Source organism: Scyliorhinus canicula, chromosome 18, assembly GCF_902713615.1.
Source record: "Scyliorhinus canicula chromosome 18, sScyCan1.1, whole genome shotgun sequence".
NCBI classification, from domain to species: Eukaryota; Metazoa; Chordata; class Chondrichthyes; order Carcharhiniformes; family Scyliorhinidae; genus Scyliorhinus; species Scyliorhinus canicula.
The window spans coordinates 101988791-102004548 of NC_052163.1; the positions used below are offsets into that span (position 1 = coordinate 101988791).

A 15758-nucleotide genomic window follows, 5' to 3' on the forward strand; every position below is an offset into this window, starting at 1 on the left:
TCTCTGAAGAAGATTGCATTCATCCCTCACCACTGCCATTCTGCCTGTGCCCTTGATGTTGCCCTTCGGTCAACCAGATCAAATTTCTACTGCTCATGGCAAGAAAGTGCAGTAGGCTCAGAGTTGCTATAGATCATTCCCCATGGTCAATTGTAGTCTCCTTCACTCAATGTCAACCATAGGAGTTGGAGCATGGGGGCAGGCAAGTGAGAGGGTGACAAGTACCAAAGAAATGCACAGAGGTGATTACTTGAATTTGAATGTAACATGTGAGGATTTAATTTATCCTTCAGGTTTGGAGTGATTATTTTGTGTTGCCTTCTATTTTTGCATTGTGGCCAAGTGAACACTGTGTTGGCCAATACTAAAGGGAAGAGTGGGATTGTTGATCAATGGGGATTTGAGGTTGTAATTACTGGTATCATGGTTGGACTTCAAGTAGGCGATGCAGGACATCAAAGCTTTATACATTCAAATATGTTAGCGGGCATGTGTCCAACAATGCGCACTTCAGGTAGGTTGGCCATGCTAAATTGCTCCTTAGCGTCCAAAGATGCACAGGTTCGATGGATTGGCCATGAGCAATGCAAGGGGTTATGTGGATAGGGCAGGAGAGTGGGTCCAAGTAGAGTGCTCTTTTGGAAGGTTGGTGCAGACTCGATGGGCTGAATAGCCTCCTTCTGCACTGTAGGGATTCTATGGGTTCTGTGGATATTTATTGGTGGTCACATGTTATATTTCAATGTGGTCTGAGAGTAAAGTGCGTTAAAAGCAGGAAAGATACCGTCTAATTATGGAAACATTAGCGCTGGGACTTTCCAGTCCCACCCGGCACAGGACTGGAAATTTCTGCCCTAAGTCAATCCACCTATGGCTGGTCCGTCAAATTTTCCATCCCACCTGACCGATTGCCACTCCACAGAAGTTACAGCTTAGCCCGCTGTCCTTATGTAATTCTTGGAGAAACAAGCACTCACTTCGAGACACATTCGCTGTACTCTAAACCTAACAATCTGAATGGGCCCCAATCATTCCAAAGTGGCCAAAAATTAAATACCGCACTGAAATGAATTGCAAAATACTACTGGCTTAAAATATAGCAGTAAAAGTATTGACAGCATGAGATTGGCACAGTTAATTTAGCTTCATTACTGAGAGAATAACGATCGCTGCCGTATAGTTTTGAAGTAAATGTTGAAAAAAGTTCTACAGTAGACCAGCTACTTGCGATAAAGTATAAATAATTTCAATATATTCTATACTTTTCATTAGTAGTGTTGATGTTCAATGATTTTGATCACTGCGGGGCAGTCTGTCTAGAATGGGGCCTCAAAATCTACCAACTCCTTGAGGTCAATTCTGTAAATGTGTGGGATGAAAAAAAAGCTAGAATGGAACATCTGGTCTACTACTTAGCTCTCGTCTCAACTATGCAAACAGCCAAGTCTGGAGCTGCTATTTTGAATTGATTTATATGTATTCTTCAACAAACGGCAAGATGAAATATAAATAACAGTTAGTTTTGAGAGATTATATGGTTGTCAGTTGCACACCTTTTCTAACCTCTAAACTGACAGTGCATATGTGTTCCGATAGAGAGCAATATATTTTCACATTACGAACAGAGAAAGGTTTACCCCTTCGTATCCTTAGCAAACTGCAATAGATTGCATCAGACTGTACAGGAAATGTTTTCAGAAAAGGTACACAGCTGGGTACATGTTCAAAACTGTAATACTTTCATAGAATTATACAAATTGAGTGACACATTGCTGCATAATTATATGAATAGTTTTGGGATGTGAAGCAATATGCAATTTTGAGATAACCTGCTTTGCTAAATTATGTATTTATATTTTCGAATAGCGTTGTTCCAACGTAGAGAAACCAAGCTACAAAGCTTTAGTCTTGAGCAAGGTTATAGTTTCAAAGAAAAGTCTTTCGAAGGGCAGTGAATTCATGAAATCAACCATTCGAGGTGGTAATTGAATTGAGGTCAGATGCTATGTTTTAAAAGGTGCTGTATGATACAAGTGGGATTGAGGGCTTGGTACAATTTAACAGCACTGCTTGATCTTATTTCCAGGTGATAATTTAGTGTTCTTCAGAGATCTGCAGGTGATGAAGGAGAAAAATTACTGATAAAATGATCATTCATGGGCAATGGATGAAATAGTTTTTGATGGGCCGAATAGCACTTTTAGTTGCAGATTTTTTTCATGTACCTTTAGGGTGACATGGTAGTGCCGTGGTTAGCACTGCTGCCTCAAAACGTGCTATGGACCCGGGTACAATTTCGGCCTCGGGTGACTGTCTATGTGGAGTTTGCACATTCTCCACATGTCTGCGTGGGTTTCCTCCGGGTGCTCCGGTTTCCTCCCACAGTCCAAAGATGTGCAGGTTAGGTGGATTGGCCATGCTAAATTGCTCCCTAGTGTTCAAAAGGTTAGGTGGGATAGGTGTGGGCCTAGGTGGGGTGCTCTTTCGGAGGGTCGGTGCAGATTTGCACTGTAGGGAATCTATGATTCTTAACAACGAACAGCAACTGCCTCATTATTAGCAAAACACTGACATTTACGACAAACTGGTAAACAACACATTAATAGTAAATAATTCACTCTGTCAGTACATTTAGGTTTGATTCATTCAGACTTGCTTATCAACCATGATATACAACTTTTTAAAAAACTTTTCAATTTTGCCTCTGTAAAAACTAATATAAAAAATATTACCTTGTGAATTCATTGAGTGAATTATGAGACTGTGGAATACTGAAGGAGCCATCGTGAGGCATAAAATCCATGTTACAGTCCTCCAAACAACTTCCATAATTAAGTACACTAGAATCAGAGCAGCGAGTGTTGTGCCAAGCTAAATCACACTGTGCCAACATGTCTTCTCTCCAAACTCTTATTTATGTTTGGATGCTATTCTTTATTTTCCCAGTGGCCATCTCTGAGCACGACTAAGTTTGTTGAAAAGCAGTTGGCTTAATTCACTTAGTATACTGGGGAGGTGATAACTTTTCCATACAATGCGCAACATCAAGAAGGTCTTCACAGTGATGAAACTTCTGCAAGAGAGAAAATATATAAAAGTCTAATAATATTAGAGGCCTTGAAAAAGGCTTGAACAGGAATCTTAAGGAGTTTTTAATGTACTAGCCGTGCTGTTTGCAATTGTACGGACAGAATACAAATGTTTACTTTGCAAACAGTCTGCTTGGAAGCATATCAAGTCACATCAGATACACCTAGACTTAATCAAAAACAAAATACTGCCATGGAAATGTGAAGTAAAAACAGAAATTACTGGAAATATATATTCAGCTGATCAAGGGCATTATGATTAATGTTATTATTAATTAAGGCTTTCGACTTGAAATGTTAACTCTTGCTTTTCTTGCCACAAATGCTGAGAATTTCCAGTGCCCTCTGTATCACTTAGCTCGACTTAAAGTTCTAATGTACATTTGACGGAAATTAATTTCTGTTCTTTCGCTACTTTTTCTCAGGTACCCAATATTGGAACAACTACATTTGAACTGTGAGCATGGAAATTTGTTTACTAAATCTGGAGACTATACACACCAGGCAGTTCATTTCTGACCCTGAGGACAAGGGCAGAAGGACATGCCCGGTCTCTGCCCTGGCACAGGTTGGTGCTAACATGTGCTGGGGCAGTGCCAGGACAGGATTCTAGTCGAACCCTCATGGGTGGGGTCTTATATGTGTGGTGGGAGTGGGAGGAGAACAGTCATTGAAGGGGGGCTATGAGAATTTGCCGGCAATGACTGTCAGGGGGTTGGCGGGGGGGGGGGGGGGGTGTCTGCCGCCGATGACTGTTGGGGGTGGAGTACCCCGTGACCTCTGGAATGCGGCCTGAGGGCTGTTCAGCTGCAGCAATAGTTGGGTTGCCCTTTAATGATGATACTCCAATCTGTTTGAAGCTGTTTCCCGACACTAGGAGGCCCTACCTTGCCGGAGTGATGGTGTTAACTACTTTTTTTTCCCTCAGAGGCTCAAGATGCAATGAGAAATCCTGCTGGGACTGACACTTTGCCATTTTCGCCAAATTATGTTCCAGTAATATATTGAGCTTAAGTTTGGACAAATCAGAGTTTGTGCAAGGAGAAGATGGAAAAATCAGTAAGAAAGTCAAGTGCAGAAGTAACAACAACATTTCAAACATTTTAGCAGCGGAGTGGCTGAGGCAATATTGCTGAGGTGTAAGTCAGAGGTCTGTCTGACAGATCGGATACACATTTTAATGCTTAGCTCAGGTTTGAGCAATGCCCTGAGATTGAGGTAAAATGAAGTAAGAGATCTTGGTGTACAGGTACGCAGGTACCTAAAGGCAGCAGTTCAACTGGACAAGTTTGTAAAGAAAGTTCTTGTTCATTGGCAGCGGTACAGAATATAAAAGTGAGGATATGGCGTGGGATTCTCTCAGCCCAGGGCCGGGCCGGAGAATCCCCGTGACCGGTGTGAATCGCGCCATGCTGCCCCGATGCCGGCACACGATTCTCCGCAGACCGGAGAATCGGCACCATTGGCGCTGGCGTGGTTGGCACGGCGCCAGTCGGGGGCTGCTCTACGTGGCCGGCCCGCCGATTCTTGGCCCGGAATGGGCCGAGCGGCCGTAGTAAAAACACGGAGTCCCTCCAGTGCCGTCCACATCTGCTCTCAGCTGGCGGGAACTCGATATGGAGGGTCGGAGTCGGAGGGGGGGTGGTCCAACCGCGGGGGGGGGGGGGGGGGGGGGGCCTCCGATGTGGCCTGGCCCGTGATCGAGGCCCACCGATCTGCGGGCAGGCCTCTCTGGCTGACGGCCTCCTTTCTTCCGCACTGGCCCCTGTCATTCTGCGCCATGTTGCGTCGGGGCTGGCACGTTGAAGGAAGCCACTGCACAAACGCTCATTGGTGCCAGTGCCACTGCGCATGTGTGGATCCCGCGGCACCCAGTTCGCACCGGGATCAGCAGCTGGAGCTGCGTGAACCGCTCCAGTGCCGTGCTGGCCCCTGATCTTGAGGCTGTGTTGATGCCGTCGAGAAATGCGACGGCATTTCCGACGGCGTCAACACTTAGCCCATGATGTTGGAATTGTATAAAACACTGGTGAGGCCACAACTGTAGTATTGTGTGTAGTTCTGGTCATCACATTACAGGAAGGATGTAATTGAGAGTGCAGAGGAGGCTTAAAAGAATGTTGCCAGGGCTAGAAAAGTGTAGCAACAAAGAGAGATTGGATAGAATGGGGATTATGTTCCTTGGAACAAAGAAGGCTGAGGGTTCACTTAATTGAGATGTACATAATTATAAGGGGAAAGGATAGAGTGGACAGTATCAAATTGTTTCCCTTGGTGGAGAATTCTATAACCAGGGGACATAGCTCAAGGTAAGTGGCAGAAGGTGTGGAGGGGACATGAGGAAGAACCTTTTTCCGCAGAGGGTAGTGAGAGTCTGGAAATCACTGCCCGAGTTGTTGGTGGAGGCAGAGACCCTGAACTCTTTTAAAAAGTACCTGATTCTGCACCTTAAGTGCTGCAAGATGCACTATGGACCAGGTGCAGGAAGGTAGGATTAGAATTGGCACCTTGGTGTCCTCGGGCTGGCATGGACAAGGTGAGCCAAACGGTCTTCTTCCGTGCTGTAACTTTTCTATGACTATTCTATTGCAAACAGCCCAATTTCACCCTAAAAGGATGATGGCAGGATGGCATAAACGTTTTGGTGGAGGGCAATGACAATGGACGCGATTCTCCCAGGCCCGCGCCAGGCCAGAGAATTGCTGCAACTAATCCACGCTACCCCAACCCCGGCGCACGATTCTCTGAGGTGCGGAGAATCGGCGCCAGTTGTGCCAGCGTGTTTGGCGTGGCGCCACTTGCGGGCCGCCGATTCTCAAACGGCTGCGCAGAAAAAGCTGAGTCCCGCCGGCGCCGTTCACACCTGGTTGCTGCCGGCGGGAACTCTGCGCGAAGGGTCGGGGGGGGCGGCCTTTGGGTGGGGGGCTCCATCCCCGGGTGGGGCCTCTGATGGGGTCTGGCCAGCGATCGGGGCCTAGCGATCGGCGGGCCGGCCTCTCCCACCCCCTCGGGCCTACTTTGTTGCGCGTCCGGCCCCATAACCCCCGCGCCATGTTGCGTCGGGGCAGGAGCGTTCAGTAAGGCCACCGTGCATGTGCAGATTGGCACGTCGCCACTGCACATGCGCGGGCTGGTGCCGCCCCCAGTGCGCGCCAGGAAGTGAGGCTGGAGCGGCGTGAACCGCTCCAGTGCCCTACTGGCCCAGAGAATCGCTACTGCCCACGCCCGTTTTGCGCCGTCGTGGACACTGTCCCGCGATCGGAGAATCGCGCCCAATGGCTTTAGTCTTCAGTGCTGAGCTCGAGGAAGCTGTGACTATTCCACGGTTTGATATCAGACGAACAGTTTGGCAGTGCACACACAACTGAGGGAAGCATGATACATGTCAAAAAGATTATTACAACTGTAACTGCAGCATACAATATTTGAGCAAAGTGATTCTCTAATTTGTTCAAGAAGCCAGTTTTACAAGCCGCATCTTGGGTGTATTGGTAACAGCTGCATTGAAAAAATGAGGCAAAACTTTGTTGGAAGTTTGTTTCTGATAAAGCAAATAATTTAAGATTAAAGGAATTATCCAATAATTTGAATTAAATATTAATAACAGCACAGATGGAATTTAGTGCAAAAACATGGAATAATCAAGTTTCTTTCAGTTGTAAGCAGAATGTATGCAGGCTATTATGGTAAAAAGAATGCAGTACAGGGTAATATTCCTTAGGTTACACTATCGTTTTAATTGACCTGCCTGAAAACCAGAGATTGCTGAAGCCCTGTTACTCATACAATTTGAGACAGCTGATTGTCTACCTATAGACCCTATATTGGTACAAAAGCTCACATGCAGAGTGGAAAATGTGGAACAATAATGGAGTAGATGTGTTCGGGAGGGAGAGGCTCACCCCTTGGTGTTAGAAGAGCGAGGAGAAGAGTCCCAGAATTATGAGGCTTGAAAATAAGGGGAAAAATTCCTTCCTATTCACCCTAACAGAGGCAGGGAGCATAGATTTAAGGTAAGGGCAGGAGGTTTAGAGGGGCTGTGAGGACTTTTTTTTCAACGAGAGAGTGGTTGGAATCTGGAACTCACTGCCAGAAAAGGTGGAGGAGATGGGAACCCTCACAACCTTTAAGAAGTCTTTAGATGAGCACTTGAAATGCCATGGGGAAACAGGACGAAGGACCAAGTGCTTGAAAATAGAATCAGAATTGAAAAGTGCTTGATGGCCGGCATGGACACGATGGGCCAAAGGGCCACTTTTCGTGTTGTAAAAACGCTATGGTGTGAACCTCCGGTTCCAAGACTAAATGCTCTTGCCAGCAAGAAAACTGCAGTGATTCCCACTGGCACCAGGAATGTCGCTGAGGTGGGATTCCCTCACCTTTAGCATGTTAAAATATGCAGAGCGACTAGCATGCTGGCCAGCCTGCATTAACCAATCTTGGGGCATGATTTTTAAAAATAAATTTAGAGCACCCAATTCATTTTTTGCCAATTAAGAGGCAATTTAGCGTGGCCAATTCACCTACTCTGCTCCTTTTTGGGTTGTTGGGGTGAAACCCACGCAAACATGGGGAGAATGTGCAAACTCCACACGGACAATGACCCAGAGCCGGGATCGAACCTCGGACCTCGGCGCCATGAGCCAGCAGGGCTAACACACTGCGCCACCGTGCTGCCCTTGGGGCACCATTTTGAACAGGTGCCCCAATCCCTGTGTCCAGATACAGACCCCCCCCACCCCCATAATGGAAATGGTGACCCCTGCTGATAAGGGGAGCACCCCCAACCCCTTAGGAAAGGGGGCACCTCCCCCCCACCACGGGCATAGTAGGTCACCCCCACCTCCGCACCACTCACGCAAGAGGGTGATCCAATACCCTCCCCCCTCTGCCACTATCCTCCTCAACCACACCCTTCAACGCACACACCGTCCCCCCCCCCCCCCCCCCCCCCCCCACCCCCCGCCCCCCCCTCCCCCAGGATCCCCTTTCAGGCTCCACCCTTTGGCATCGCCAATGCTGTACTACCTCCGGCACCCTCGGCATTGACACCTTGGCAGTGATAGCCTGGCTTGGTGCTTTGGACCCCAGGAGGTCAGTCCATTGCCCATGTGCCCCTCTGCTACTGCCAGACTGCAGAGGGAGGGGCCCCAAGGGTCCTGAATGTTGGGTGGTCATGATCTGGAGATAAAGCTTTGAGCTCAGGACTCTCCACCAGGATGGGTGCCCTGTATCTGGACTGCCCCATCTAGCCCCGGGCAACCTGAAGCTCACTCTTGGCATGGTGATCTCAGGCAGCCAGCTCTCTGTTCAAAATCATCATCCTTATAGAATTTACAGTGCAGAAGGAGGCCATTCGGCCCATCGAGTCTGCACCAGCTCCTGGAAAGAGCACCCTACCCAAGGTTAACACCTCCACCCTATCCCCATCCAGTAACCCCACCCAACACTAAGGGCAATTTTGGACACTAAGGGCAATTTATCATGGCCAATCCACCTAACCTGCACATCTTTGGACTGTGGGAGGAAACTGGAGCACCCGGAGGAAACCCACGCACACACGGGGAGGATGTGCAGACTCCGCACAGACAGTAACCCAAGCCGGAATCGAACCTGGGACCCTGGAGCTGTGAAGCGATTGTGCTATCCACAATGCTACCGTGCTGCCCCTGTGAACTTTGAAGTGGCCTTCTAACTTTGAACTGCTCTGCCTCACAGCTGATGAGCAGATCAATCAGTTCATTAAAGAGAGAAGCCAGGAAGCCTCAAGTATTTCCCTTTCTTCACATCTGCTCATTCAGCCCCATGCTTTTAATACTGCATTTTTTTAAGTCTCAGAGTATTCCTGGAAAGCTCACAACACTTGAAAAGATTTGAAAACTCCCAAGATCTTTCAAAATTATTTTCATTCATTCAATTTCACAGTCCAGTGCATTTAACTGACAGCTTGATGATTGATACGCAGCAGGCAGGAGGGGTGCTCATTTATCTTTCCCTTCATGCTTGAATACATCTGAATTACCCTCATTGATCCTAACCACAATGTTTATAAACATTCTTGCTCTTATTGACAACTGCTGGCAACTTCAGGAATGCAAATGCTTCCAATTCCTTTTTTCTAACTGCCTCTCCTTTCTTGCAAAATTTCCACCCAATTTGTCTTGAAGCACTGGTTATTAGGTAGTTGTAGAGGTAGTTAATGTCAATGGTACAGACCAAGTATCATGTGTGACTTTTCACAGAGGCTGTGAAAGCATCAGGACTGTACTGTAGGTGTCATTTGCCTTCCTCCACACTACATAGGTTGCTGGTGGGGAAATGTAGAAGAGCTAAACACCCAGATACAGTTTGCCAGCTCCTATGAGCAACGCCAAGAATAATTTATCTGCATTGTAATCTACCATTAACCAAATGGAAATATCTCTGTTGAATCTTCAGTGGAGTAGATCGTAGACACAGTGACATTGTCTCTTATAAATGCTTTAACAAACGTGGCGCTGTGGATAATAAACACAAACATTCTGGTCATTTTCAACTGGTTGGAGAATACTCACAGGCATCTATGAAGGTGAATTGCCGAAAGCTAATAAATGCCCACCTTCTACGATCACACAGGCCAACAGTGATCATACATCACAGGCCATAAGAGCAGCTAAGTGAAATTCACGTCAGTAACAGTTCGGTTCCAACATGTGGCTCTGTTCTAGTATTAAGCCTACAAGGTCTATATATAGCAAAACAGACCACTGATGTACATTCAGGTGAGTTTGACATACAGCGTTTTCTATGTCTCCAATCATCTCTCCTATCCCTACTGCAACTGGAGTGGACATTGTTCTTGTGGGTGTGCTGTTGCTGACTGCGCCTGCAGCCGTTTGTTGACGAAGCAACACATTTCAGTCACGGCCTCTCTCGAAAGGCAGATCCTTAGCCCTATGTCCTGCTACCTGTTGTGGTAATATTCTACTGAGGGCAATGCTTGCTGTAAGTCTGGTATCCTCAGTTCTCCCAGGTCACCGCCCCCTTTCACTCCAGTGTGATATAATTGGAAAGGTCACTGCACTCATGGTTTCTGACAATAAAATAAAACTCCTGTGTGCTGGTCACTTATGTTGCTATTGCTACAAATTCTATTCTCTCGCTGAACTCATTAATTGCAGTTCTGATGTGGAGCTTTTTTTTATTTGGCTGCAGTATCCAGAATGCTGCTTACGTTCCTAATTCTTGGTCTTAAGGACAAAATCTGCTTTGCCTCTCACTTATTTTTTGTTAATATTCATTAGCCCATTTTCGGAGGAGCAGGAAGTCCCAGAGCAGCACCAAACATGGAGAAATAGTACATTAGAACTTTTCTTCCCCCCCCCCCCCTCCCCCACCCAGCCCCACAACATTACATGCCATTTTACTCACGTCTTCTTTTGATAAAATTGACAAATTATACCTTAAACCAAAGCTAATTACTTCTGGGGAAAGCTAATTATCCTGCATTTACATGGGTTGGGGAATTTTGTGCAGACGTAAAATCTTTTTTCTTCTAAGAAATCTGGCAGATGGATATAATTCATAGAAACCAAATACTTCACAATGAACTCTAAAGAGTGTGCCATGTATAACATTCTAAAACACACTCCCCAGTAGACAATTTTAAAGCTGCATCTGTAGGAATAAGAATTAATCTTGTTTGTTAAGTAAGCAATTTAAAAGGGAAGCCTTTGCAGTGGTGATGATCTGAACACTGATTTAAAGAGTCACTTAAATGTGACCCAGGCGAATTGAATATCCCTTTCCCAAGTGGAATTGTGGATCCACTGTAGTGCATTTAGACTTGGCTGCATTTGAAGACTGACACCTTGAGTAACCTTTTGTTATGAAGATTTTGCCACAAAGTCAGAAGCATTGACCCCCCCACTAGACAGTTTCCAGAACTGCTGGTAACTGTTACAGGCCGTCAAAGATGAACTTGCCTTTTTCTTCTGCATCTCATCTCCATAAAAACAGGCATGTAAAAATAAAGCCTAGTCAAGCATATTTCTGAATTATATTTAGAAATCATGCTTATATAGCTAAAAAGAAAAAAAGCAGACACTGAAAGGACCTGAAGAAAAATGATCATAATGGTAAATAACTTGAAACAACACATTTACAGACAAAACTGTGTTAAGTCCCAGCTGGTGGCTGGCAGCCAGCTGTATCTGAAGGTAATGGGGAGCAGATGGAGAAATAATTTGTCTGAGAAGGCAAGTTCCAAGAGGCCTCCCAGAGAATGAAGTGGAAATTGGGCATTTTCTTTTAGTATTTTTATAAAGATGTGCAGTGATTTTCAAATATAATAAAGTTGCTTTGGCATTCACCCCGAGATACATATTTCCCCATTCTGCCTCAAAACTCGACTAAAGGGCATTTATTTGTGGAACCTGTACTTTAAAATGCTTTATCTTTGCATTTTCACAATTATTTGAATTATATATACATTTGTAAGCATTGGACAAAGTATTAAATAATTGAAATACTGCTTCTTTATGCAGGTCTAAATATAATCCCAATAAAATCACACTGATGTGCTGATTACATTTCAGATTGGGATTTGTAAATCTCCCACTATTTTCAGAACCCATCACACCCCCAAGGACAATAGTCAAAAGCCTAAACTGTACCACCAGCACCTGAGGAATATTTCGGTAGATGCCTCATGTTACAATATAACATATATAAAATAAAATACTCCTCGACCCATTCCCAGACAGGAGTATGAAACGTTTGGCACAAGTCAAACGTGATCCAGACTACCTGGCTTTCTGCCACCAGAGGTTCTTGCCGGTTTCCCTGAACGCATTTGCAGAATTACAAACAAAAAGTGAATACTGGTCTATTTAGTTTTTTCTCTCTCTCTCTCGCTCTTTTTCAACAGCTAACGAGCTCCGGTTGACTTTTGAGAATTCATGAAAAGGACTATTGTACAATGCTCGGCCATAAACTTAATAGGTACCATCAGAAGGGACAGGCAGTTTCAAATCTCCAGCACTAAAATTCACCTGAACTCCTGTTTTGAAAGAAATAATTCCGGCAGCACCTCGCCTTCACATATATAATAATTCCCCAGAACGACTGAAATCACAAGGCTGTTTTCTTTCAAAAAAAAAATTACAATCAGTTAAGTGTCGCGACACTGACTTTCACAGGAATAGCAAAGTTAACTGCAGTTCACAGAAAGGTATGAGCTGAGACTCTGCAATATTCTGACATGAATAAATGTTAGGAGGTTTGAATTGGACAGCGCGACATTCTCCACCTTTTTGGCGTCTCTTGCTTCTTCTTCCAGTCCAAGTATTGTTTGAAGTTTCTGCACAGGTTTTTTTTGTCCAGGTTCAGAAGTGTTGAACTGTCACATTGAAAGACTTTGCGAGGAGACTTCTATGGAACACGCCAGTTGGAGCAATGAAGGGGTCCGCCTAGTGTGGGAATGGTTCCCTCACATCCTTATCCTGACAACTTTAAATAAACCACATTTAACGTCATGACGTCACGAGAGCAACACGAAAATCCTTCATGGGTCGATCTTTCATCCCCCCCCCCCCCGCTGTGTTTGACTGATCCATTTGGCAATATTTTACCAATAACTTCAACATTATCAGCTTCACTGGGAGTGGGGGAGAGATACCTGACAAAAGAGCAGTTATTGAGTGGATTTCAGGATGTCCCCTTCACCTGAGGGGCGGTGGGGGGGGGGGGGGGGGGGGGGGCAGAACAAGGTACTGATTGGCAATCCGTACTTTCCAATCTAGTAAGGCTAGCAGAAGTTTTAAAATGTTTCTACTTTTCATAATCAGGCAACACATTTTTAGCAAAATCCTTCTACCTATATTTAATATACTCATAGAATCATAAGGCCATCGGGTCTGCACCCGCCCTTGGAAAAAGCACCTTACTTAAGCACACACCTCCACCCTAGCCCCGTAACCCAGTAACCTCACCTAACCTTTTTGGACACTAAAGGCAATTTATTATGGTCAATCCACCTAACCTGCGCATCTTTGGATTGTGGGAGGAAACCAGAGCACCCGGCGGAAACCCATGCAGACACGCAGGGAGAACGTGCAGACTCCACACAGACAGTGACCCAAGCCGGGAATCGAATCTGGGACCTTGGAGCTGTGAAGCAACTGTGCTGCCCACTGTGCTACCGTGCTGCCCATGCTGTAATACATGCTTCATTAAAATTGTATAATGAATACCTGTAGAAATTGCAATGCTAAAATCCCCTCCTGTGCAATCACATCCTTCCTATAATGTGACAATCAAAATTGTACACAGTACTCCAGCTGTGGCCTCACCAAAGTTCTATACAACTCCAACATGATTTCCCTGCTTTGGTAATCTATGCCTTAATTGATAAAGGCAAATCATAGATTATCATAGATTATCACGGAATTTACAGTGCAGAAGGAGGCCATTCGGCCCATCGAGTCTGCACCGGCTCCTGGAAAGAGCACCCTACCCAAGGTCAACACCTCTACCCGATCCCCATAACCCAGTAACCCGACCCAACACTAAGGGCAATTTTGGACACTAAGGACAATTTATCATGGCCAATCCACCTAACCTGCACATCTTTGGACTGTGGGAGGAAACTGGAGCACCCGGAGGAAACCCACACACACACGGGGAGGACGTGCAGACTCCGTACAGACAGTGACCCAAGCTGGAATCAAACCTGGGACCCTGGAGCTGTGAAGCAATTGTGCTATCCACAATGCTACCGTACCATGCAAATGTCCTATATGCCTTTTCACCACCTTATTAACCTGCCCTTCAGCCTCCAGAGATCTATGGACAAACATGCCAAAGTCCTTTGTTCCTCAGAACTTCCCAGTCTCAGGACATTTATTGAATTTATCCTTGTAACATTATTCCTTCCAAAGTATATCACCTCACACTTTTCAGGGTTAAATTCCACCTGCCACTTTTCGGCTCATTTGACCATCCCGTCTATATCTTCCTGTAACATAGATGTACAGAAGATAGGAGCAGGAGGAGGCCTTTTGGCCCTTCGAGCCTGCTCCGCCATTTATCATGATCACAGCTGATCATCCAACTCAATAGCCTAATCCTGCTTTCTCCCTATAGCCTTTGATCCCATTCTGCCCAAGTGCTATATCTAGCCACCTCTTGAATATATTCAATGTTTTAGCATCAACTACTTCCTGTGGTAATGAATTCCACAGGCTCACCACTCTTTGGGTGAAGAAATGTCTCCTCATCTCTGTCCGAAATAGTTTACCCTGAATCCTCGGACTGTGACCCCTGGTTCTGGACACACCCATCATTGGTAACATCTTCCCTGCATCTATCCTGTCTAATCCTGTGAGAATTTTATAAGTCTCTATGAGGTCCCACCAAGGCACTCATCCTTACTGTTAACAACCTGGCTACTCTGTGTCATCCGCAAACGTACTGATCGTACCTCCCACACAGTCATAGAACATAGAACAGTACAGCACAGAACAGGCCCTTCAGCCCGCAATGCTGTGCCGAGCAATGATCACCCCACTCAAACCCACGTATCCACCCCATACCCGCATACCAACAACCCCCCCTTAACCCCACCTTTTACACTACGGGCAATTTAGCATGGCCAATCCACCTAACCCGCACATCTTTGGACTGTGAGAGGAAACCGGAGCACCCGGAGGAAACCCACGCACACACGGGGAGGACGTGCAGACTCCGCACAGACAGTGACCCAGCCGGGAATCGAACCTGGGACCCTGGAGCTGTGAAGCATGCTAACCACCATGCTACCATGCTGCCCATAGTCATCTATGTTGTTTATTTAAATGCCAAACAATAGGGGACCCAGCACAGATCCCTGTGGTACGCTACTGGACACTGGCTTTCAGTCACTAAAGCAGCCATCTGTCATCGCTCTCTGTCTCCTACAACTAAGCCAATTTTGAATCTACTTGATCAAATTTCCCTGTATCCCATGTGTATTTGCCTTCTGTATATGTCTCCATGTGGGACGTTGTCAAAAGCTTAGCTGAAATCCATGCAAACTACATCAACTGCACTACCCTCATTTATATACCTGGTCACATGTTCAAAAAATTCAATCAAGTTTGTTAGGTATGACTTCCCTCTGACAAAGCCATGCTGTCTATTCCTGATGAAACCTTGCATCTCCAAGGCGAGATAGATTCCCTCCTTTAGAATTTTCTCCAATAGTTTCCCTACCACTGATGTGAGACTTACTGATCTGTAGTTCCAGGCTTATCGCTACAACTTTTCTTAAATAGTAGGACCACATTAGCTATTCTCCAGTGTTCTGACACCTCCTCCATGGCCAGAGAGGAATTAAAAATTGATTCCTGCAGATGGGGGGGGGAGGGGGGTGGGGGGGGGGGGGGTGGGGGGGGGGAGGGCGCTGCCGGTGAGTGGGGGAGGAAGTCGTGGGCTATAGGGCTGTCTGGAGATGGAAAAGGGTGCCCCACGTCTCCATCCCGGCAGGAATCTCCCCAAGCTCCAAACAAATGTGAGTGGATTGCGATGGGAATCATGCTGGAACAGCCAATGGGATTCTCACCATTTATCCTGCTGAAAATGACACTAAGGTCAGGATTCTCCGGGGCCGCCCGCCAGCGTAGGGAATCCCGATGGCCTGCTGAATCGGGC

At 46.0% G+C, this 15758-nt stretch overlaps 1 protein-coding gene across 1 annotated transcript in view; it reads right to left on the reverse strand.

The window, feature by feature from the left end:
* The window catches only part of LOC119953594 (A disintegrin and metalloproteinase with thrombospondin motifs 6-like), a 167282-nt gene extending 154868 nt beyond the window's left edge, over positions 1-12414 (reverse strand). Inside the window, exons 1-2 of the mRNA XM_038778003.1 lie at positions 12379-12414; positions 2733-3073 (exon numbers count right to left, since the gene is read on the reverse strand). Coding sequence (XP_038633931.1) covers positions 2733-2829 — 97 coding nt within the window. The 5' untranslated portion in view covers positions 2830-3073; positions 12379-12414. The remainder of the gene's footprint in view (positions 1-2732; positions 3074-12378) is intronic.
* Between the last annotated feature and the right edge of the window lie 3344 nt (positions 12415-15758).